Below are 26,679 nucleotides of genomic sequence, written 5' to 3'. Positions count from 1 at the left end.
TTTTATGTACAGTAATGGACAGTAAGACTCATTAGACTCATTAGCTAAGAGTTTTCAAGTTAAGTGAATGTTAGGACACTGAGACCCATTCTCAGTTTTCCTAAAAGGTACCAAAAAACAGCAAAGGAATCATCAAGATCTGCACCCTGGAAACACAACCAGTACTGACTAACAGTACTATTTTTAGGAGCTTTCCTTTTAAACAAAAAACGTACTCCATAAACAAAACCCCCCAAAGCTCCCACTATCTTCCCACTAGGACTATGCACAAACTCCGAAGGTTGTCAAGTTCTTGTGCATTTCACCATCATCTGGCTGCTACCAGAACACTCAGCGGTACAAAATATAAATGAGATTTTTGCCTTAGAATCATTCAATTTGGATTAAACAGGCTTTTTATAACTATAAAACCTCCAGATCTCATTACCAACCCCAGAAGCCACTCAATCCTGATTAATATGATCCAGGAGGACCATGGAAATTAGCATAGGCTTCATTGGGAACATTGTAGAAGAAAAATATTTGCATATTGTATTCTGTAAAGGCTTTTTCTTGGTTCAAAATATATATATGCAGACTGGCTCTGGAAGTAATTTGAGGAGTCAGGTAACTTCTCTGCACAGCACCACAGTCAATCCAACTATTATTGTTTCAGAATAGCTTTCAGCTGTGGGTGGATCAGCTTTAGTGCTTATCCCTGGGACGTTTTTATTTGGCTAATCTTTGTAAATTGTTTGCTACGAACAAATTAATGATGCATTTTCCTTTAGCAAAACAGTTTTACTGTTTGTTCTTTGCTTTATGCTGCTTTCTCATTTTAGTCCATTTGCAAATGGTCATTTGCTCACCAGAGGTGAAACTATAAATGGATTGAAGTACTCTTTGTTCCATATATATTTATAATTTGTAAAGGCACCTTTTTATAGCTTCACATACCATAGAACATGATTTGCAAACAACAATGAAACTTGATCTACTGGTGTGGCCAAAAGCCATCTGAGCGGAAACATCCACTGTTTACCACACGTCTATCTTAGCACGCTGCTGCTAACTTTAACGCTCTTAGTGGAACCCAGGAGGGGAAAACAATAGCTTTGAGGCTATGGTAGACAAATCTGCAGGAGATCTTTGGAAGACATGAAAGTTTTAGGATCAGCCTTCAACAACTGGAACCATGCACACTCCTCTCACCACTCTAATCTCTTAGAGCTAGCACTAGAGTCACACCTCATAATCCCTGAGATAATGAAGCATTGGAGAGACCAGGTCATACAGAAAATATGGAATATAGAAATTGGAAATCTAGGGACATTTCATAGCATCCCCAAGCTAAATAGTTACAGAACATGTAAATTTTAGCAATGTGCGAAGCAGCAATGTGCAAAGGAACAGGATTAGGAAGTCAGTGACAACAGCAGTGACTTCACATAGCCACATTTCTTGCAGTTTCCTGGGTAAGGGTAAAATGATGCCAGATACCAAGCACAGAAGTACTGAAGACGTTATTAATGGGCATCATGATAATATCGGTATTAAATTCTCTAGACTCCATCCTGATATCACTTTACAGTTAAACAACTATAAAAGCATATTGCAAAGTCACAGAATTCATACAAAATTCAGTTAATTCAAGGATAATTTGAGTATCTCAACACTTAAGTGTAATTTGTAATCTGTGTATATTTATTCCTGAATAAAATAAATCCATACTGAGCACACTTAACAAAAGCGGATATACTGACACGGTGAATTATTTTCCCAACAGGAGGACTGTTCTGGCAGTATCAAGACAGACAGATTTCCTGAGAACATACTCAGGAGGCCAGGTTTGCAGCCAGCTCAGTAAACTAAACCAGAATTAGAAGCAAATTAGTAACATCCAAACAGCATCTCAGAATCAGGTAGTCTTAAATCAGAGTAGTTCAAAATACAACAAATGGCTAACAGTTGCCTCTTCAAAAGCTGTAATAACATGGCTCCTACAGGAAAGGTGATGAAAGCTCTAAAGAGCCTTGCCTCCCTGCAGCAAGGCTGAATTGGTTCCTTCATTCCTACTTGAAAGTGGCAATTGTTCTGTTTATTTCTTCGCTCCTGAGAGCAAAAGGTGATGGAAAAGAAAATAATCCACAGATACTCTTTAATACCTATTTGCCTGGCAATAATTACTGTGCATAGAGGAGATTAAATATATCTGAATATTAGGGCAGTGGGAAGCATTATAACAAGGCAAATGAACTCATTCTCTCATCTAAAAAAAACAATACAGGACCTGTCTACTACAGGTGGAATTTTGGTCGTGCTTGGAGGGCATTAGGACTTGGAGCTAAAAGATGCTTTAGAATAAATTAGCGCAGCTATAAATCTGACAAGAAGATTAATATTCTAACTATGTTCACGATAATTAACTCACCAAAACAGTTCCACAATCATTATCCAGCTAGAGTAGAAATGGGAAAGTTTACAGCACTCCAGTAGATTTATAAGCCAATTAAGAATGACCCTCCTCTAGATTTCATTAGAAAAGCCTCTGGTTCAGCAAAAGCTCACACATGCAAGCAGGAGTTTTCCTGAGGAAAGAGGATGCAAGGGATCTTTATCACTTCTATTGAAGGCTTTCCCTGCTCCCCTGAGCATTGCATACACTCCTAAACCATCCTCAGCTTCCTGTCACCTCTCCAGTCCTCACACTGCACCCGCAGGAGGTGGGACTGATTCTGTGGCACTTCTCCCTGGGGGAAGCTCTGCTCTGTACCATTTGTGACCAAGGTGTCATTGTCCAACACTTCCTATCTTGTCATCCAGCTTTGGGTTTAGGATTCAATGTTGCCCCTCTGTCTACCTGGAGTGATCTTCACCCTTCCACATACAGCTAACAGTGAAAGAACTTCACCAGCAGTGAGCTCCAAACTTGCGCTTCATGTGTGCAAGTATTTGCACAGAGTATGAACTATCTCCTTGCTATCTATACCATTTTCCACTTTTTTTGCATGTTTTCATGGTTCTAATACAAGAATGTGCTCTACCATTGTCAGGGCAGTCTCCCTTCATCTCCAATTCCTTAACTTTTCAAAAACTTCACTTTTCTCCTTCTGCTACATAATTCTGTGCATCCTTCCTTCCCTTTCTTCTGTGTCTTGCGGCATAATTGTGTTTTTCAGCTTTGTAAAGTATTTCTCCTTATAGATGACATAAATATTGCTATCTAAAATGAAATAGCATTGTATCACAGCCCACACTTTTGTCCCGCTAATATACACAATTTGGACTGACTAAAGCTGTGGTGCGTATGCAGGTAAAGTAAATTCTGAATTATTCAACACTTAAAAACACTGGAAAATCATTTTCTTGTTACAAGCCATAAGATTTATGTTTTACGTCTTCCAATCAATAGCTAGTGTGTCCACACACAGCTGATTTATCCATATTGAAAATATAATTATAAGCCTAGTTTGCTCTGAACCACAGAGTCCTTTTGTAACAAGATTATTTAAATACAAATGGGGTTGGAAAATTGGTTTTAAATGGCTAATCTGTCTTGTCTTCAACTCCAGCTGCAGAATTTACTAACATCATAAACACAGCCTGAGTGAAAATGTAAGAGGTTTTCTGATTCTCGTCGCGATCTGTCTATGCAGTGCTCTCATTAATGGTGAAGTTGATGGAAGCTGTATGCATGCCCTGAGAGAAGGATAATAAGCCTTGTAATCTCTAGAAAGAGAAAGCGATTTTTACTAGTGGTATGGTCATATAAACTCGTGTGCAAACATCCATCTTATCGGCTGCCCAATATAGAACTTATGTACCCAGGTCTCAGATGCACTGAAGGTGCATGCCACTTGGTGGACAAAACCTATACCCAGATGGCTGAAAACAACGTGGAAGCACCTCTTGCAATATAGAATATCTGACATTTGTGAAGACATGATAATAAAAAGTTTCATCTAGGGACAGATTTACTCAGGGATTTTGAAAGGTACTACTGCCCTCCTGCTGCCTCCACCAAATATGGCTGATGGCCCATAACAATGAGGGTGAAAAGGCCAGGCCAGTAAATCCTCCTCCCAAAGCACTACAGCATAGCCAGCTGGGAATACCCCCCAACTTTCTCTCTGGGTCACGCAGATGGGCTGGTGGAAACTGGAGTTCCAAGCCAACCTAGGCCAAGTAGAGGTTAAGGGTTCTTGCTATTTTTAACATACATGGTGGAGACAACATCACAAGACAGTTTCTCTTCACTGACATGCAGGTGAATTGAAAACAAATGTGAAAGTTCAGATTTCTACTTGAAATCAAATACTTGCCTTGAAACCCATGGAATGGTGTACTTTATACACCTTCTTTTTACCAGTTCAATTTATAATAATTGTCAGATTTGTTCCCCATGCAGCTGTACTGCCTGTTTTGTTTGAAAACAAAACCTAAAAATTTCACCAGGCTACCTAGGTCCCTTCCACATAATCCTCCCTTCCAACAGCCATAAATGACTGATTGGTTGTCACCAACGAGCAGCTGGTGAGACATTCAGTAACAGCCACATATCAAAGAACAAATTTCCAGCTATATATATATATATATATATAAAGTGGAAGCTCTATGAGGGACCTTAACAGGTCCAATGTATATCAATATTTTATATTGATACAGCAGACTCCATCTGAGGAGCTCCAGGCAATAATGATTTAGGTTTCACAGCCCCTTCTGAGCCATGAGTCGCAGTGTTTACCACCTCTTAAGCTTGGAACAGCACAGCTTTCTGAAACAAAACAAAAAACAACACACCCAAGTAGATTTCTAGCTCTTTTGGCTATACACAATGGTTTCAAAAGGAAATGTTAAAAAGCTTGAAGTCCTGAGGGACACAGACAGTACTACATTGTTGTCCTAGGGACATGAAAAAAAAAAAAAAAAAGCTCCAGAGTTAAAGCTGACAGAGACAAGCAGGGAGGGAATGCCTTTCCAACCCAACCATCAGAGATTTCTGAAGGTCCTTATTTTCAAAATAACCTAGATTTTAATCCCCACCCTCTCCCTCTGAATGACAAGTAACCTTGACCTGCCCTGATGTAGGAGACTCCCACCTTGAATCCTGCTGTGACAGATCACCCTGGCCCCCACAAACAATGGGATATAGATTGCTATTGCTGAAACTGCCTATCTTGTGACACTACTGGAGACTACCCGAGGGCACCACTTTCCTATCCTTGTAAAACGATCCTCTCTACCGACCTCCCTTAAGTCAAGGGCTATGCTTCTGCCTGGAGCGTGAGCAATGCAGAACTTCCCTTATAGCTATTTAACAGCCCAGATGTTTAGGACAAGCATGCCATGGTGCTTGTCCTCATTTCATCCAGGGGTCTTTTATAGAAAAATCTTCAAGTAAGGCTGGACAGTGTATTTTATCTTCTTTGTCAGTATTTTGTATTTTGTCTTCTTTGCCTATGGAAAGGATTATTGCCAATAAAACAGAAATGCTACATAAGTTGAAATCATAACTCTTTACATATTTCCGAAAGCATCTTTGTCTTTCCTCAGTGGCTCTCAATATCTATTTTCATTTAATGAAACAAATCCAAAAGTGCCAGGAAAAAGGAGAAAAGAACCAACTTTCCCTTAAGATAGAATAAAAAATGTACAGAAGTAACTTGATCTTCATTAATTCCATGGGCAGGCATACAAGTTCTTAGGTGTTAATGAGACTTGCCAGTTTAGGTGGACTGCACAGACTAATGAAATGTCAAGTCAGCCCACTTTGGACTTTTACCATCAGATCCTTCCAACAAAGTCTGGCTGTGCATCCCAACAATCCCTTCAAGCCCTCTGTCTGGGGACTTAGAGCAAATTCTTCTTCTGGATTTGAATTATGTTTTGGCAACCATGGTCAGTGTGACTTATAGAAAGTGACATGCAAGGAAGAATATCCAAATCCTTCCCCCACTGTTATTTGTACTCATCCAAATTCCATTTCATTTTGCTTTAACTATGTACAAAAATAAATATCCTCTATAGCTTATAGTGGTTTCCATTAGAAAAAATATATAAAAATTATCCCATCAGAAAGAACTGAAACTTTAGAACTTGTGTCAGGGTCTGTCCTGAATGACCTTCAAACCTGATCATTTAATAAAACAAGGGAGTTCAGGTTCTTCATAAATCCTGATTCGCTGTTAAATGCCTGCTGGGCTTATTCTTATTCTTGTGTGCAATATTTGGTGCCAGATCAGAAACTCACAAAATTGGATCTCTAGGGCATGAAGATTTGCTAAGGTAAGTTTTATGTATTGTCTTTTCAAGTTTCACTTTAAGAAGAAAAATTTCCAAAATAAAATAAAATGTCAAGGGTTTCCAAAAAGGAGACAGACTGAAAAGTTGGACATGTATTCAACAATTAAATTTAAGATTAATTAAAAAATGTTAAGATGTCACATAATAGTATCAAGGAAGGAAGTATTTGATGACACAGTCTGCAAAAATATCTATGTTCTGGAATTCAGAGTCCCAAGGATAGAAGTCCAACATCAGATTAAATGATAACTATATTCAGTTCTGAATGAAATTCCACCATTTTTAAATATTAAAAAAAAAAAAAAAAAGTATACGCATCCAGAGTGAAGCTAGCATAATATAACTTTAAAGTGACAGATGAAGCAGAGCTGCACTTAACAACTTTACGACCATCTTTGGGCCAAAGTTGCCTTTCTAAAGGAAGAAGGATTTCACTTGCCTTCCCTAAATCAAACTATGATAAAACAAAGACAGTGGCAATGCAGTGGATTTTTAAACAACAGAAGTTAACCATCCTGTACATGTGTTCCAGTGCACAGAACATGCTCACCAAAAAAAAAAAAAAAAAAAAATCCCTTCTGTTTTCTTCCTGCTACAGCCACGACACTTCTAACTTATAATTATGTTCTGGAAATAAAGTCTCCTTTTGTGACACAGCACTTCAGCAAGTTCTTCAGCAAAGAAAAAATTAAGACAAAAACAGAAGTCTAGTTGATCACCCTTACAATGTTCTTTTATGTTCATGAAGATACTTGATTTACCGTGACATACTGCCATGCTACCAAGGCTCTTGATCCTCAGAACCAGAGGATGCTACTATTCATTAACGAGGTACTAACAATTCACATTTTCCATATGATATTTAAACTTCTCTGTCCACTCCTGAGGTGGCATTGTTACTGCATGCAGTCCTACCAAGTGCACCTGGCATGGCCACACATTGAACCTGCAACACATTCACTAAGCATCAGGCCTACATTAAAATTTTAGGAAAAGCCTTGAGCGCTTTGAGCAAGTCTGCTAAATCAGACCAGAACAGTGACACTGCATCCCCAGCCTTCTCCAGCTGAGGAGCAATTTACCACCCACCTCCCCCAGCATGTGCTCCCTTGTTCTTACCAGCAAGTCTGCATAAAATAGAGTTAATTTCCATACTTGCCAGAGAAAGTATGTAGGTGATTAGCCCCATTTACCCTGGTGTGCCTGTATCAAAGGCACAGAAGTGTACAGGCCATTTCAAGTGCCCTTCGTATCCTCATAATTTGAGGAAACAATGTAGTCCTGAGGGCCTAAACGTGTTACAGTCAGCAATGCAATCAGTTCAGATCAAAACACTCTGCAGCTCAGTTACGCTCAGCTCTGCTTCTCTCACCACTACACCACTCCTCCGACATGAAACTGAAGCTGCTTCTCCAAATCTCATGCCGAGCCTGAGCCAGAAAGATCTGGAGCCAAAGGCATCCACAGTTCAAACCTACCCAGACAGTGTCGTCTTGTCGGTACTGTTTCCAGTTGTGGCCAGTGTCGCTGAACATCAGCGTATAGCTGGTTACCCAGTCGGAGCTCCCATACCTCCCCTGGGTAGCCACTGCAACAATCTCCACTCTGTCTCCTAAATCAACCTGGAGCCACTGCTGCTCATTGGAGTACAGCGGGGACCAGCCACCAGCTCCTGTAAGAGATAGGATAAAAATAATGTAGATAAAGATGACAACACAAGAAATTATACATGAGAAAGAAACATGTTATCAATTCAGGTTACCACAGAGGAGTCTAATTCCTAAACACAAAGCCGTTTGTTTAAATTTTTGTGTTAGGAAATATGTTACCTGGTGTGCTTCCTCACATTTTTCTTAATTGACCTGATGTTCATATTGGAATTCTGAATTTAAGAGTTTTTAGAAAACCTATTCAACATCAACTGGACAAGTGTTAGTGAGGATGATGGTACATTTCACTGACAAAAATATCATACCTGTTCCCTCCTCACATGCTCCAGCCAATTTGGGAATACTGATTTCTAAGTTTTAATTTGCTTTGACATTTTCTTTTTGGATAATTTTTGAAAGATAAGAAAAAATGTTAGTTATCTTGATTTTTGCTGTATTAAGTGTTTGAAAAAAAATGGTTTAATTAAAAGTTGTAAATGCACTTCGATAATACATTGTAAAGCTACAGACCAATAGACTGAACAACTAAAATGAATTAACTTCACACTGAAAAGTGATCTCTTGTTCACAAAAGATGCTTGTTAAGTGAACATGTGAAGATGTGGTTTGTTCTTTTAAGATAAAATACAAGGACAATGAGTTACAAGTTATCAAATTCCATCATCCACTTCTCCATTCAGGAATGGAGATTTTATGATTAGACGTAAGCCAGTAAGTTTGTAACTCATGTTCGTCCTTTACAAGTACTTGAGCAGATCTACTGTCCCTCACACTCTTCTACTGGTTAAACAGGAACATGATAATGTCAAGCCAATGAAACGTGGAACTGCGACCACTGCTTGAATTACAGCACTTCACTCCCAACAGTAAATGTGTGCTTACAGTTAAAAAGGTGTATCCTTTCAGATTGCAATACATTATCTCATGTTCTCTAGCATACCCTTATATCATTATAGTCTGCACTTATTTTCTTTTACCTTGCTTTTGCTTGCACACATTTATTCTCTGTATACATTCAGCATTCACTCCAGCCTTACAAATAAGTGAACAATGCAGCTATGAAGAACAGAAAAGTCATTTATTCCAAAGTAACCAAAGCAGCAATTTTTCAAGATGTTGTTGCCTCTGCAACCTATCATCTTGTTTGTTTTACCATTATTAGCAAAGCTTACAAAAGCATTTTTTGTCCAATTATACTGAACAGAATTCCATTGGGAAAGGGGAAATATTGACTAGAGAATAAAGCATTAACAATTCTGCACGTAAACTACAAGAATGGTTCCAAATATACATTTCTAAAGAAAAAGCATCAATAAACTTCAGTTAAAAATACCTGGGTTTACCTTAATATTTTAATCTTATTAACTAATCTGTTTCAAAGCTGCTCCTTCAATAGCATATTAATGGTTGATATCAAAATTCTCTATTTCAATAACTTGCCCTTTAAATTTTTTCTTGATTTTCCTGGACCACATTGAATTTGCCATCTCACAACTTAAATTATTTTATCTAAGAAAAGATGTTACAATTTTCATTATTACAGCTCATTAAAGTAGGATTTAGTCCCAATTCCTGAAAAAGAAGTGTGTTTATTCCACAGGTAGAACTGAGTATCATCCCCAGTCCCTATGTACTGGATGACTCAATCTTCACTTCTCTACCAAAATGTTCAAGGGAAAACAGTTTGCAACCAAACTAATGTATACTGCTTGCTAGCACCACACTTTATTTTACTTCTTTCAGTTGTAACAGAAGTCTTCGTTGCCTTCATGGTTGTCTTACCTGCCTTAAATACTACATTCTTGACTATGAGCATACTATGGAAGACCTAACTAGCATATTAGGAATTTCATCATTCACCTCATATCTGACTGCTTTCTTAACTCTGTCCAGACACACAGCTTAGAGAAGCCCACATGGCAAAAATCCTAACACTGCTCCCTCCATCCCCCCCCCCCCCCCCTTTTTTTTTTTAAGATTCAAACTATACATTGATGTTCAATAAAAAGTTGCATATTCATCCTATAAGGAATTCTGACTGATGTACATGGGAGCCAAAGGAAACCTTCTTTTGTATTATAACATCTAATACCTGAAATAGACTCGGAAACAAAGTTGCTGCTCTGTTGCTTCTTCCAGGAACTGTCAGAGCATTGATATTCAGTGGAAAAGTTCTGGCAGGTTTGTGGCACAAAGCTGCTCCCTTCACCACTCTCAAGAGCTTATTCTAGACATTTGCAGTGACTCTTAAGAGAAATGTGGGCACTTTCCTCTTTCCTTCACTGTCTCTTTAATCAGTCTTTCTACAACAAACAGCAACAACTAGATGGTGGAAAATAGCTCAGTCATTAGGTGAGTTTTCCTTTAAAGAAAAAAAAAAAAAAAAGAAATTATATCTTTGCTTTCTCTGTTTTAGTTTCTAAGTTCTTAAGCCAAGCTCATTACCACAGGTAATTTCCAGTAGTAAGTTAAACATCATAACAACCATCTACTCTATGTTTTTTGTACTTTCTCCCTCCTACTGCTACGAGAGGCAGTAAGGTGATACGCTTTTCACAGAGGTTTTTTGCATTATTACGCATTTCTGTTTTCTAGTCTGAGCATGGTACAACAGGTTTATATTTTGGAAGCAAGTCAAAAGAATGATACACAATGAATGGAAATTTAGGAGATCTGCAGTGAGCTCAAGCTCTCAAATCACAGACTGTAACAGCATCTCTGTACTGCATTTCACTTCACATGAGCATATCTGTCTATAGGAAATGTCATTCTTTAGATGTGAGCACTGCATAATGCAGCAATGACACCTGCTCTTAGCATCATCTCTGCAGGTTTCGTTGGTCCAGCAGTCTGGAAGCCGGACTAGCAAGAGACATTACAGGCTACAGACCCTGATTTTACACAAGAGCAGCAATACACACATTCCCTTGGGAGGGGAGCAATAGGGAACACCCCAATATCTACACTTTCCCTTTCCCATTGTTTTTTTGGAATGTCCACAGTGTAGCAAACATTTTATGGCTCTTGTCACCTCAGCCTACTGATGATGTTCACCCTAGTGAACGTTCATCAGGGCAGGCCTAAAACAAGAATGTATAACATGAAGGCAACAACAGCAATGGCTACGAAAGACAATGCTACTAAACATCCAAACAAATACTAGTATAACTGTTTTTTTCTGCAGTTGGGTATAAGGAAATTGAGGAGTATCATAATTCCTTTATTAATATTGCAGTATAATCATAAAATAGACAAAATGTGGCACAGATTACAGCCACTGGATCAGGACTTTTTCTTTTTAGGTAACCTGGAAAGTGCTGATGTATGAAGATGCCACATTCCCTCTCTAAAGAGGGCGAAAGACAAAATGTGACCAAAGTCAATAAGTTTTGCACCTCACAACATCATGTCTGAGGGGCAACAGCATTTCCCCATTCTGCCAGCCAGATTCCCATTCCTTCTGCTCGTTGCAAAAAAGCTACATGATCATTCCTCACAGGTACCATGTTTCACATTGCCTGTGGATCATTGCAAGGTAGAGCTTCAACACGGTGAGAAGAAAATGTCCTAGTGGAGAAACAGTGCCACAGGAACATATATTGCTCATATTCTCCATGGCAACAAATCATAATGCTAGAAATACGAGAAAGAAGATCATACAGTTTCTCAGTTGGAGACCCAAATGACTGCAAGAAATATGATCAAATACTTTTTTCAAATCATTTGTACATTTTGCCATAATTGTTCCAAAAACTGCACTTAAGCCCAGTGCTATGCAATCAATGCTCCTTGATGTTCCATAGGACTGCTCAAGATGCCCATACTTATTTATAGCTTATTAATACGAAGCAAGAGGAAACGTTCATTTCCATCCTACAGTGCCTTACAAACAGCTCAACTGGCTTTATATTGTGCTACAAACTCTTGGACTTCCTGCTGATGCTAAGCGCATCCCTGCTGCACAGTTTTACTTTAATGCCCAGATCAAACACTTCCTGGCCATACAACAAATTCCTTTTGACATTATGTTTTATATTCCCATACATAATTACCTATACTGACTACTCAGGCTGAGAACTAATAGGGAGTCGAAAAAGCCCTGTTGACACAGTCACACTATAGCAATTTTCTTATTCTTTTTCATTATTTATTTACTGTAAACAAAAAAGTTGATTAATCCCTCTCATGGATAATATATTTCACACCCCAGAAACATATTCATCTGATTTATACTAACTGCTTTATAGTTACCAGTACAGATTTATTAGCACTTTAACTGAGCACTTTCAGCAGTTCATGTAAAGCTTTGCTTAGTTTTTTGCTGTTGTTTGTTTCCTAAATGGCACATTCCTCTGCTGCAAGTCTTTTTTTTTTTTTTTTTTTTAATAGCCTTTTAGTTATCTGCTACAGAATCAACTTGATGAATTAAAATTTTCTGTTGATGTAGGTCTGAACTGTATTTTATAAATTCATCTTCACCTGTTGCTTTCATATTTATATTAACAAATATATCTGGCTTTCTTCCTTGAAGCAGTTACTTGCAATGTTTTATCAATTACAAATGAAACTAAGCAAACTCATCAAAACATTCCAACATTATTAGAAATTCATGGTACAGTCTTTGTTAGCAGATATTTCTTTCAAATATGTCTGTTGTACATATTCAAGTACAAGTCAAAGAAAGTTCTTTCAGCCACCATCTACCACCACTTCCTTCTCCAAAGCAAGATGAAGTATCCATGTGAATACTGCTGGTACTACATCTATCTGCATGTTTCTACAAGAGTCTGTGCAGCAAAAGAATTAAGCAATGTAGAATTCAGATTTTAGCTCCTTCTGTTATGTTTAACTTCAGTTATCACCTAAAATTTCAAAACATGAAATAGAAGTTGCTTAAACACCTGAAACTAATTCCCTGCTTAGGGCTCAGTGTCAACCTTCTCTGTCTTCCTCTTCCCATGATTCGTGCCAAAGGACAGGTAGGACCTTACTGATGTGACAATGCATACCTAAAGGACTAGAATAAATTACAGTCCCACTACATGGTAGAACAACCTTAGCACACCTGAATAAGACCTATTTCATTTTCTACCCTTATTATCACTGTAAATTTACTTTAGATATCATTAATATAACTTGAAAATTCAGTATACCCAGAGCTGGACTTGTAATAGTATTGACTTTGAATCTTCTTTTCCATAGATAAAATTAGTCATTTAAGCCATTTTCAAAATCATGTAGGTACGTTTTCCCACTATCTCAGCTAGTGCCTAAAGACAAGGGCAAAGCAAACTCATATCATGCTCAATGTTTCCAACTTTCTGTATGTCAAGAAGCTATCACATCACCTTTTACTTGCTGAGGAACGCTGGTTCAGTAGTTTGAGATAACTCCCATCTAACACTTCTCTAATGGCGTCACAAATCCTTATCACTAGTACCTTATCATTAGGTTTCTCAAATAGTAATGTTACACAGACAATTCATAGAAAATGTTTAAGTAGGAAAATTCTCATTTAAATTTCAATTAAAGTCTCTTAACTAGTAGTATACTTTTAAGTGTTTCTAAGAATGAAAATCATACGTAATGCCATAACACAAAACTTCCCTCTTTTTGAGTCTCTAACTTTGGAATAAGATGAGAGACATCAACCCAGATTTATAACAAAATACCTAATGATATCCTAAATATTGCTATTTTTTTTCCTAATATAAAATTTGATCCTAATGGTTTCACTTCATGTGTCAACACATTAACAGGGCAATTCTTGTTGCAAACGTCTGCAATTTTTTTTTCATTTACTTTTATTATTTCTGTTAAGTTGTGTAATCATTGAATTCCACTAGAACATGTATATATAGTTGCTACTACCTTTAATAAACAACTACATTTTAGAATGGGGTCTCGAGTCTAATGACCTTTAAGCTCTAAAAATTATGGGGAAAATTATTCAAAAGCACAATAACTACCTGAACTTCCTATAGGATGTTTCTACAAGAGGAGAGCTTCAAATTCAATAGATTTTTTCAACAATAAAAGGAATGAATTGCTCCTAAAGCTCTCAAAAAGCATAAATTAACAGCTCTACTCTACTTGGCTCTGAACACACTGCATACAAACAGCATAAAAAGTTATTCTTTATAACTGTGATTAAAAATATTTTAGGCATTTCCCACTGAAACCTTACCATCTCGCCTGTTGAGCTTTGCAAAGCTGGGACTGTGAGTACTGAAGAACTCTGAGGAACTGGTAAAGGCTGATGAAGGTAAGGTAGATACCAACGCATCATCACAATTATCTAAAATAAAGCAAAAAAAAATACATAGAGAGGTCATCACACGAGCAGAAAATATGTAAAATTCTACTAGCTCAAGGTGGTGTTTGCTTCTACTTAGTAGACAGAGACTGGAGAAGAAGAAATTTGCATGAAATCCCTCAGAACAAAGTATGTCATCGTCGTCATCGATATGTCATGAACTCTGAAATTTACCTCCCAGAACAACAGTCTGGTGGGACTGCAACCAGATAGAAGCTGCTGTTAACAGCTAAAAACTTGAAAATGTCTTCCTTCCAGACAATGAAATTTTATTATATACCCTGTCCTTAAAGAAGATAAAACCTTCTGTTGCAAAAGTCACTAGAAGAAATGTAGTAATGCTCTGTCAGACTTTACATAACACCTCAGGTGTTGTGTTCAGTAAAACATTTCTCAATGGAGCAGGTACCAAATGTAGGAGTTACAACTTCTTACTTCTGTATGTAAGCAACACATAAGGGATATGCCACCTGGCCTTGTGCAACATGTAAAAATATGTTCCAAATTAGCTTGTTAGGTCAAATAAGTAGTCTTTTCCCCCTCTTTCAAATCCTCATCTGAGGAGAGCTTCAAGTAGCCTAGACTAATGCTCTAAATGATTTTTTGAGCTCATAACAGTTGAAGAAGAATGCAATTAGGCAAAGTAAGTTTTCACTTAGAATACTGTTGCATACACATTGAAGACTATAGTGCAGGATTTCAATAAGGAATAACAGTTAAAGAAAACAATAAACCCACCCCATTTTTAATTAAATCTCCCATGGAAGAAACACAGATCTAATTACTGGAAAAGTCCTGCAGGTTAGCCAGATCTTAGACACCACAGTAGGCTCTCACACTCTCATAGTAAATATGTAATTTGCAAGGGGTGGGGGAAGAGATGCGTTAATACTTCAGGATTGCAAAAAGCAAGGAATAAAAGCAGCAATGACTTTCCAGTTCTGACAGTAAATGTAGACTCATCCAAAATTGGATGATACCTTTCCCATAAAGATCCAGATTACAACTAAGATATTACTTGTCTTTCTGCAAAACAGCAAGAGAGTTTTGTAATCAAAATCCTCCATATTGTAAGAAGTTAACTGCTTGTCTGATCAACAGGAAAGCATCACTGTCGGCTACCTTCAGCATCCCTGTCCTCCCTGGGCTGAGAGGAAAAGGTGGGAAACTTCCATTATATCAACAGACTTCCACTCGATGGAAAGAATGGGCAGCCTCTGACACCCCTCCAGCAGGGACCACTCCTTCATCACCCCACTCATGGAAGTAGAATCAAGGTCTACCTTGGTAACTGCACAAAGACTCAGATGTGGGCTAACCTGCTATTGGAAATTCCTGAAGCAGACATAAATTTATCTTTACATGAAAATACGTTTGGTTTGTCATTTAAATATATAACTGAATTTTTAAGTGGAGAATTTCCCTTGAATAAAAAGAATTATAGAGCAAAAAGAGATGGAAATTTTATGTAAACAATAGTGGGAAACTGTTTAAAAATTTAGCTCAGTTCTACATTTATATACAGTTATGAGAAGATTAAAAGAAAAAAAAAAATAGGCTGTTCGGGAAAAAAAAATTAGAAATAAAGCAAGTATTACGCCACTGGGAAAAATGAATAAGCTGATCTCTGCAACTCCAAATAAATGGTTGGGAAGTACAAATTATTGGTGAGGAATGCTAAAAACATACAGCACATGGTCCAAAAAGCTTAAAACAAAGAAGGAACCCCTTCAATGCAGTAGATTTCCCACTATGGATTTTTATGCTGATAATTACATTGCAGAAATGATCATCATGATGGAGTGTAAACAATATTAAACATAAATCCATTTGATATTCTGAAAGAAGCAGGATGATATATTAGTCTTCTAAATGTGTACAAAAATAATATTCTGATGGATTAACAAATAAGAGGGGATGGCAGAAGTGGAAAACTATAAATACAGACTTAATTATTGGCCCAGAAACTAGATTAAAACATTTGAATCACCAGTTCAGAATTTAAATAAGCCCTGTAATACTGGAAAGCCTCCAAACAGAGGAATGTGAACAATGGACTACATACAGATTGGCAGAGAAGGTAGCCTAAGGAAACATAAGCCAGGTTGCCTGATAAGGATTTAATGCAAAACAGTGAAAGGGATGATGAGAAATTCAGCCCATGAGGAGTTAACGAATGGCAGCACTAAGAGATTTTAGCTAGCACATTTATCCAGAAAGCATCAAATTAAACAAACCTGATACCATTTTATTAAAACGCTGTAATTGAGAAGAGTGAGAATATACGTTTAGTTCTAAAAGTGTTTATTTAGTACTCATATCTGAATTAAAAACAGCTCTACATCAAAATCAGTGTAAACAATATAATTTATAACAGGTTACTGACTGATGGACCTCAAAAAGGAAACTCAAATATGAAATCCTTTCCATCTGTTAGGTTACCATCAGCAAAAATGTCTATCGAGATCCATGAATTAGACAAATTAAGGACAAGTATGCCATTGGTGTTTTGACCATGAGGATAATTAACCAACAAAACAGATTACTGAGGTCCTGAGCAGATTCCTCATCACTTACAGCCTTTAAGTCTCAAAGAGAACTTCTGACTGAAATGCAGAAATGTGTGTGGAGTGTGGTGCCCCTTGGTACACAAGAGGTCAGACCATAATTATTCCATCTGGACTTGAAAATCTGCAAATTAAAATAAGCTTGTTAAATTCAGCGTCACTTGTGACCTAAACAGTGATTTAAACAAAGATGTCAAATGGCAAATACATCAGGGCACCATACTCTCCCAGTCTTCTGCATTCTACAAAACCCAGTGAAGGGGTTGGGAACCTCTTCAAAGGAGGTTCAAGGTCCTAGCAGCAGGTCTACATTAATGACATCAGTTTGGTGCTTTCAAGAGGGATAGAAGGAACAGTTTTGATGCTGTGTAACTGTCCAGAAAAAGTTACGTGAGTTCAACAGTAGGAGAGTCTTCTCCAGGTGACAGCCGTATTGGTCTCCTCTTGGTCACCCTCTGAGAAAGTTTCTTTTGCCAGACTTTTCTGTGCTTGGGTATCTGAGGCAGAATTGAGTATCATGAATGTCTTTTTTAGAACTTTTAAGAGGAGATATGACCAATATTATGCATTTAAAAATACCAAGCATCTTCTAAGCTCAACTATGCTCTGGGAAGATACCACGCATGGAGTTCACAGGCTAAATCAGCAAGAATTTGCTTGTATACTCCATGCAAGTTCAGAGACTGAAATGTCTCTGAGAAGTACTTCAGCTGAATAGGATAATCTAATTTGAAACAACACCAATGAAACTATGGCTAGCACCAAATAAACCATATTTACATTTCAAAATGCCATCACATAAATATTAAAATTGCATTACCTATCACATATGAGCTAGTTTTCCCTAATTGTAGATATTCAGTCATTGTCATAAGAAGTACCACTTGAAAATAGAGGCTGAATATAGAGCAGAAATTTCAATTTAAATAATGTCTAGACTGCTGGCTCTCTTCACTTCCCTGTGATTGCCTAAGGACTGCAACAACTCAACAGATCAGCCTGTGATCCACCAGTTGTCCATGACTAGAGTCACAGCAACAGTCTCTGTGGGTTCTCACCATTACCTAAAGGTATCATTGGATACCTATGGGACACCAGCTGTCTCAGCACTGCAGCAAGTGTAAACCATTTCAGAGCAATATATTCAGGGTGTTCCCCAGGATCTCGGTGGGATCCAGCACAGGAAGTGACAATTAGCTCATTTAACTACCAAGTGTGTTACCTTCATTTCTTTTATCTGTTGCTCCAGTCCGTAGACATACTCACCTGGATCTCTGCTACAATGACATTTTCACACTAACTTCTGGAATCCTCAAATGGAATCCTCTAGAAAAAGACACTATGGGGAAGATTTTTTCTCCAAGTCCATAACTAACTATAAAACACATAATTTTAAGGCTTTAGGATATAGGAAAAGCATTAACAATTTGAAGATAGTTCAAAGAGCACTAGAACAAATACAGACTGACTCTCTACAGATAAGAGAATAACAGTTGATCGACTTTAGATTGCAAGCAAGAACAGCCTCCAAGTGAAGCTGATTCTTGAGTGGATACTCTGACAAGATGCAAGGTCACTCTTCTGCTCTTTCCTCAAAGCTAATCACGCAACATCAGAACTTGCGCATAACAGCTGTAGACATACAGACGTACAATTCAGGACGTGGCACAGCTTTTACGTGCCAAATGAAATTTCAAACAGTAAAGTGCTTAGAATGCATCAGTCAACAATCCAGGTCACATGCAGGGCAGCTCTGGCATATCCCTTATCAGACAAGAAATAACAGATGTGAGATCTCTTTGTAAAATTTAGATGAAATAGGCTATGGGTTTCAAAAGGTGGGATGTGCACACAGAGTGAGTGTCAACTCTTCAACACTATTTCCATGAAAAGCCAAAACAACACATACCCCAAGATGACAAAGCTATTACAATGTTTTCTTTGTTGATGGTGCAGAAAAGACAGGTGAAGTATTTTGTGCTTATACAAGGTCAGAGAGGACCTATATCAAAACCAAAAGCAAAGCCAATATATACTGATTCCCACCATACACATTTTAAGAGTTACTGTCTCCCTCATTTGCTGTGAGGGAAACAAGCCTTCATTCTAGTTGCTCCCAGGTTTCTACTTTCTGGCCCCACTTTACAAAGTAGAAGTTTTAGCAATTTGTCAGAAAAATAAGAACTTTTTTCTGAGTTAATCACATTATATTTCTATGGAAAACATTGGTTTTAACAAAAATCATTCCACACTACAGAATCACTTAAAACATCTGGAGAAAGAAAATAATTTACTGTCCAGTTGTTTTTTTCCTACAATTCCTTGCCAACCAGATAATTACCAATAAATAAATAAATAAAGGGCATCTAATTGTACCTATAAGACATGTTCTTCATGCAAATCACATAGCAATACAGATGTTGACTTGCATTTGAGAAATGTACATTGACCTCGACTATGCTGAGTTCTGAGAAACAGGCAATTATGGATAGCATTTACAATGTCACACAATGTCATTAGAACTGTCCTCAGCAATCTTGCTTCTGAAAGGAATAAAATATTTATATTCATTGACTTCATTTTTCTGATTTTTACTCACTTTTGATTTTTAAAAATGATGATAAATTAACAGCAACAAAAAGAGAAACTCAGTTACCTATTATGAAGTTGTTTGGTTTATTGTTCTTGATTCCTGTCCTGCAGCTTTAACTTCCCTCCAAGTAAAAACACAGAAGTCTTCTCTCCCCCTTTTCCCCATATATTATAATTTTGTCCAAAAACATTTTTAAAAACAAAAACATAAACTTTAGTTCAGATGTTAAACATACCCAATTAGAATTTAGACACTAAAACTTGTGGGCTTCTGTGAGACATGCCAGATAGTATTAACTTTACCTAATAATCCATAAAACAGTGAACTTCAGAACAGTCCTTCTGCCCAAACATTTGAGATTAAATTCTACATTTTGTGAAGGCCTTTGACACCTGTGACAATTATGAAAAAAAATAATTTAGAGAAACATATCCAAATCCTGGAGAGACAGGACTTCACACGCTTCTGAAGTGCAGCAAGCTTCTGAAAGGCAGCTAATGTTTTATCAAAATTGGTTCTGCACAGAAACTGGACAGCACTTCAGAAACTTCACTAATTCTTGCAGTACATTTTATGTAAGTGTTGGTAGGTATGACATGATCTAGTTTATAACTTGCTGCAGCTAAATGTTATCTCAAGCTTGAAGAAACTACTTGGAATTTAGATTTCTGATTAGGGCATCATGCTGATGTTTCTATCACCCTCTTTTAAGGAGGATCAGTCCCTGAACACACACAGGGTTGTTACCAGCCATGACTTGAATGGGTTAACAACCTCAGTCTGCTGCTATTTCCCTTGTCTGCTTGAAGAGTCAGCGGGACAAAACACATCGATTTCCACTTGTGAAGGCCATCCAAAAAGGTCACTAACATTTCCTTAATGAAAGCTTTGATGAAGAGGACACAATCAGGGAAAGATCACCAGTCCTTGGCTCCATGGATTTCCCATAGTTCGGATTTGAACTGCTTTTAGTAATGCTGTATCCTGAGACAAATGTGCAGAAAATCTTCAACTGTGAAGCCTGCATTACTTCTACATCTTATAATGCTAGTCAGGACCTCTTATTGGTATGATAAGTACCATACTTACACCAATGATCTGGTACTGCTGTAAACGGAAAGTCCTTGAGAAGCCAAAGAAAGACTGTGGTTTATGTTGCAGCAACCACAAGTATTATGAAATAGTGAGAAATAGTGCAAGACAGTAGCAGCCAGAGCTAGCATTGTGCTAGTGCAGCTGAAGGAAAGGTACACAAGCACACAAGCTATTACAGAGAAAAAAAAATGTTGCTCTTTGCAAAATATACGAATTGCAGAAGAAGGAAAAGAAGAGAGAATTTTAGCCCACAAACTGGTATGGGTAGACCTCACAACTGAGTCTGAAAGAATTCAGAAGAGGATACGTGACATGCCTCCTGCATCATCCCAAGGTAATAAAGCTTTTCAAGCGCAGGTAACTGCCTACCGTAGGTGTTTCTCCTCAAGTACATGGGGGCTGCCACAACAGCAAAGAGCTCCTGGATTAGACTTGGCTCAGAGGTCTCTGCCAAACCAGGTCCAAGTCCTGCAGCAAGGGCAGGAGTGCTTGTCACCAGCTGTGCAAAACCTTGTCTGTACTAGAATCGCCAAGGTTCGGAGGTAGTTTAACAAGCGCTTCACAAAATCATACAGGCCTTTTGTCCATAGCTTGCTATTTAAATATGTCTATATTTATTTTATAGTAAACATGAAGGAGATTTCAGGGTAAATAAGAGGCCTTGTAGCTTCCTCTTGGAGGCTTTGCTTGGAATTTTAAAGGTATTTTATTTAAGTGTGACTTTTGTTGCCAAGATATAATTTTATTCATTATTAAAATACCAGCAGAGATACAGATGGTGCTGAAGTTAAATTGTGTGCATCATTTTGATTGCAACTGTAAATTGTCTCCGTACTGGGATTTGACGTTGAAAAGAGTCACTGGTATTTATAGGCTAGATAAAACTCTTCTTAGCATTACCCATTTAGTAGCATACTTTGTTTTAAAGACATAAAACATGTATTTTGTACAATGCCTCCAACAGTGCTCAGAAGTGACAACTGATGTCTTACACTTCATCTATTTTTCTCCTTCCTTCTCTAGCTACAGCTCTTTGTAAAGATCAGAAATAAGTATTTGGATATTACTGTAAAAATTAACCTTCCATCTTTACAATCCAAGCAGGTCTCTGTGTATAGAAGGAGTAGAAGCTTCTGTAAACTGCTGGTGGAGAGGCAGGGGGAATAACACACAGACACACAAAAGAAATAGTAGATGCACAAACAGCATAGCTACAGATTTGGAGAGAATGAGAGATGATATCCATGTCATGAGTCCCTACACAAACCATCTCACTGGGCCTACCTCATGTTACTAGGCTTTAGATATCTTAGTAAGTGATATAGATATCACTTACTTATAGATATCACTTAGTAAGTGGTATAGATATCTAAGATATCTATACCATAGATATCTTAGTAAGTGATTCTGGGGAAGATGAAGATAGAAAAATATTTTTCTGTAAAGGAAAATTCCATTTTTTCCCCTTATTCTTTCCTTTTGCTATTTTTTTTTTTTTTCCCCCTTCCTAGAGACTGGCTATACTCACACACACAGCTGTGAACTCCATCTGTTAGCTGATAGGCATGGCATATTTTTTGAGATATAAGGCACTAGAGAAAGTACTTAACAACACCACAGTGTTCCTTTTTCTTGCCTTGCTATAGTGCAAGTAAACAACAATAGTTTAGATAATCATGAACTCTTCCCAAATGACTGTAAATTACATAAGTGTTCTTTAATATGTCTGTAAAGCTTGACATAAAAGTATTATTCAGAGTATTTATAGAGCATCCTTTTATGATCCATTTTTCAGTCTTACAAAAAGTGGTCAAGTTTGGTTTTGAATAATGCAAAGTTCTCTCAAAAAACTCTGATTAAATAGTTGCTCTTATGTATTTATTTACACTGAAATGAGCATGTCTGCACTCCAACTCCCACTCACATAATGAAGTAGGAATTGAGGAACAAGGCAATCATGACACTTGGGCTTACCAAGCCAAATTGAAAATTTCAAAGAATCATCAATGCAACTCCAGTGAACAGAAGAAATACAGAAGCAATGCTTTATTTGGAGAGAGTCAAAAACATCTGACAAAACAGTTACCATCAAAAATTACAAATAAAATGATCTTATGTTTCAGCAACGGATGTTCTAAGATTCCAGCTCTGTCATAGTCCATGCAGTTCAGGTGATATACAAAGTCTGCATCTGCAGAATGAAGGTACTATTCACTTAATTCTATACTGTATGCTCCTCACTAGATCAGACTTTTTTCCTTTAAAACAGAAAAAAATCAACTAGTGCCAATAAACATCAAATCCATCAGAGAAATCTGCTGAATATGAGGATTGTCAGATCCTCAATTACCAAAATCATTGTTATTTCTATATGGAAAGAAAGAAAGAAAGAAAAAAAAAAAAAAAGGCATAAAAAAGGATGCTGTGACTCACTTGTGAACACTCATATTGCAATGAACAAACCTGCAAAAGCATATCATTGCCCAAAGCTGTGATTTACTCTCAGCAGGTGTAACAGCTGTTGCCAGGGGTTCTTACTACTTTTTACTCACAGAATATAATTCTTCTTCAGCCTATTTGCCTTTTTCATTAGCATTTGTGAAATGCTGTTAATTAAGAGTGCTCTGTCTTTGATCTGGGATCAGAAAGTTACAAAGCTGATCCAGCAGATGGAACAGGCTTTGTACCTGAAGTCTATCCTTTTAACATGTGACACGCTTTAGTGGACAGACACCGTAAGCGGCCCAGCCAAGGACTGAAGTGATACATCCAGAGGTTGCATTCCTCTACAGGAAAACAGATGAATTTTTTCAACACAGGGCAGTATTTCCTACATTACAGAAAATAGAATCCAAGAACACAGAGACCTTTGTCATAGCCATACAGAATCACAAACATCCCTTTTAGCCTAGGCTACATAAGACTCATTAGTTGTGCATTTTAATGAAATAGCCACTGCATTTCAGAAATCAACACTGTCTTTTAGTCTCAGAAGTTTTGACAAAACACGTAGAAATAAGAAGTTTACACTTATAAAGCATCTATACAACCTTCGAAAGCATCAGGTCAACTGAAAACAGAGTTCAGGACTCCATCAATTCAAATATGGATACCAAAAACAAAAACAAAAAAAAATTTTTTTTTTTAAATACCATAATATGTACAATTAAAACGCTGTATTTGCCGAACAGAAATGTTAATGCACCTGCACTCAACAGCAAGCTGCCAGCCTCATTACTAGAGGAAAAATACAAGAAAGATCAGAGGCAGCTGAACTGAGTTTAGTATAGGCACACACACAACCTAAAATTAAAATGCAGAGGGGGTAAGGCAGATTTTCTGCTGATGTAGCTCAGCGTTAAGATTGCTCAGGAATTCATTGGTGAGCAGTTTTATCCAAGTTATCTAAATACAATTATTTAAATAGGAGTGTAAATACCTGTTTCAATGAGAATAAAATTTAGGGGTGGGGGGCAGGAGAGCAAAAAAGGCTTTCTGTAGAGCTACAGCAGCAAATAAGTTGGCATGCTGAGAGGAACGTGAAAACCAATTCAGGAAATGCAAGTGCTTTATTTCCAGGGGGTGACAGGAGTGGACTGGGGGGAAGGGGGGAGAACCATTTCCTAGCCCAATTTGGAAAGACTTTCAGTAATCTAAGAACCATGGCACCTTTCACCACCTGATATCCAACCCAGAGACAGAAATATAGTTCTATTTCTCCAGACTGTCTGAATCTTTCATGCAGATTAGCATTTATACTATTCCTCACACACTTAGTGACCTTCACATTGACCATTCATGCAGCAGCACTGCTGCAAACTTCAGTGGAGCATCTCAACACCAACTGCTTATCCAACATCACACCTGTCATCAGAGACACATAAGCATGGGCCCTTAAGTGAGGCTCCCCTTACCTCATAGAGCCTTTGCAGAGGTACACTACGAGGGGTACCTTAGAGAACAAAAATCAGGATCCAATTACCATGGTGAGTTTCCTTTTGCAGATTCACTCTTGGCCCTGATGAATGGAATAAATGTAAAGGGAACTTAAGGCAGAGTTTACCATTCATTAATCTCATCTCCTTGCGCTTCCCAAGCAAAGTACACTGGTTCCCAAGGGTTCCCATATTCCCAGTTTCCATGCAGTGCAGTCCCCCCACACCTTGGAGCAAGATCCATGAGTATCTGCATCAGCGTGATGTCCCATTCACATTCTCCCTCTTTCTAACCCAAACACCAGTTCAGAAGGGCAATGAATTTGGGTACCCTCCATCACATGAGAAACTTTATCAGGTCTCAGCTTTCTTAAGTGAGATTTTTCTGTTCTGGTTTTCCTACGGACCTCTATGGAGAAGGGTTCATTCACTCAGGCAAAGACTTTCAAATAATTCCATACCTTTGTCTGATAAGGTTATTTTGCACAGATCTAAATTTACAGCCTCTATCTCTAAGCAAACAACAGAAGCAACAACAAAGGCACAGAATGCTGATGAGTTTCAGAGGCATACCCAGGTAACAATGCATAGCAATTTAAAAGCCATCAGTAACCTAGAGGTTGTCCCTTGAATTTTCGAATTAATCATGGTCAAGTGAGTTCAATTTTTACTTTTCCTTTGAATCTTTGATGAACTCATGGATAAAATTGATTAAAGAGGGGGAAAACATACAGAGCATGGGGTTCACTGAACATTTTCTGTTCTGAAGAAAACCTCTTCAAATTGTGTAACATGCAAGATGGCGTACTGAAAAGCAATTATAACTCTGAGAATTTCCGTACATCCCATAAGGCTGAGAGAATGTTCAATTTGCAGTCTGTGAGCAAGGATTAACAGAGATGAAGGTAGTAGTAAGTGCCCATGTACCACGGCATTTAAATGTAATGTCATTTCAAGGGATGATAAGTAATCATTTCATGTCTCAATAACCTCCAACAAAAGCACCTTATTTAGCCCCAAAATACCCATTTTTAAGACTTCTGTGCAAGTTAATGGCTTAGATAAGGAGCTGGATTGAAAAAAAATGTTAAAAATTCCCATTCTTAGTCAAGGTGAATGCCGCTTTGATGTCAGTTTAAAGATGAAAATTTTCTGCCAGACATTTCTAAGGGCAGCATATTCTCTCCATCAAAGTGGCATTTTCAGTGCCATTGGAGGGGAAAAAAGCAACAGAGATCTATTAAATTGAACATGTTGTCAAGTAAACAAAAGAGTTTATACGCAGGTTTGAATTTTTGTCTCTAAAAATTCATGATTACTTTGGGGATCAGTATTGAGACCCATGTGCTATGGTCTTTGCTTACAACCTTAAGCTCCACTCGGCTCCAATACCTTGCTCTGAACAAGATCCATGACAATAAGTGGTCATAGAACTCAGCCTTATGCTCACTGCAGGTCTGGTTCATGATTTTAGACTCACCTCAGCAGTTCTGTCGTTGAGTTTTCTGTTACATATAAGTTAGTACTCAACATTTGAGTTTCTTTCACCACCCATGGATGCTAAACAAGTATACCAGAAAACATTAGCAAACACAAGGACAGAGAAGTCCCTAACAAGCAGTCCTCATGGACTGAGGCACACCATGAGGGTGATGGCAGCATCATCTTTCCACCACCATCAAATACCAGAGCTGCTAGGGGGCATGGAGGATGTGATGTTTCTCACTCATGTAAGGAAACAATGGCAAAGAGCTTCAGAGGACAAGCTGAGGACTCCAGGAGAAAACTCAGAGCCACTCAGGAGTCACTGGGACTACTGAAGACTGAACTTCATTTGCACACAGAAACAGTATCCTCCTCGATCAATACTGAAGGTGCTTTAGAATCACAAAATCATTTAGGTTGGAAAAGACCTCTGAGACCATCAAGTCCAACCACTAGTCTAGCACTGTCAAGTCTACCACTAAACCACGCCCCTAAGCACCACATCTACATGTCTTTTGAATACCTTCAGGGATGCTGACTCAACTACTTCCCTAGGCAGCCTGTGTCATGTTTCCATATTCAGCATCCTCTTCCCCCAGTCCACATTGATGAAGCTGTTGAATGCAGCATCCAGACTAATCTGTGTGAACTCAGGAATGCATTTGACAGTCTCAAAGTATTAGATTTTTCTTTTTAGTGGAAATCTTAGAAGCCAGCTAGAGTGGTACTGTCAAGG

At 37.9% G+C, this 26,679-nt stretch overlaps 1 protein-coding gene across 4 annotated transcripts in view; it reads right to left on the bottom strand.

Annotated features, from left to right (window-relative positions):
- Positions 1-26,679, bottom strand: part of CNTNAP5 (contactin associated protein family member 5) — a 287,334-nt gene that overhangs the window by 198,153 nt on the left and 62,502 nt on the right. For 3 of the 4 annotated variants that reach the window (XM_035332452.1, XM_035332454.1, XM_035332451.1), the window contains 2 exons: positions 14,140-14,250; positions 7,761-7,954 (listed from right to left, as the gene is read on the bottom strand). In XM_035332452.1, the coding sequence (XP_035188343.1) occupies positions 7,761-7,954; positions 14,140-14,250 (305 nt within the window). Of the gene's footprint in view, positions 1-7,760; positions 7,955-14,139; positions 14,251-17,655; positions 17,717-26,679 lie in introns of those variants that run through there. The other variant, XM_035332453.1, reaches the window with a different exon arrangement.

This window comes from Oxyura jamaicensis, chromosome 7, assembly GCF_011077185.1.
Source record: "Oxyura jamaicensis isolate SHBP4307 breed ruddy duck chromosome 7, BPBGC_Ojam_1.0, whole genome shotgun sequence".
Taxonomy (NCBI): Eukaryota; Metazoa; Chordata; class Aves; order Anseriformes; family Anatidae; genus Oxyura; species Oxyura jamaicensis.
Note: the sequence above shows the minus strand (reverse complement) of the source record. Positions and strands in the feature narration are given on the sequence as shown.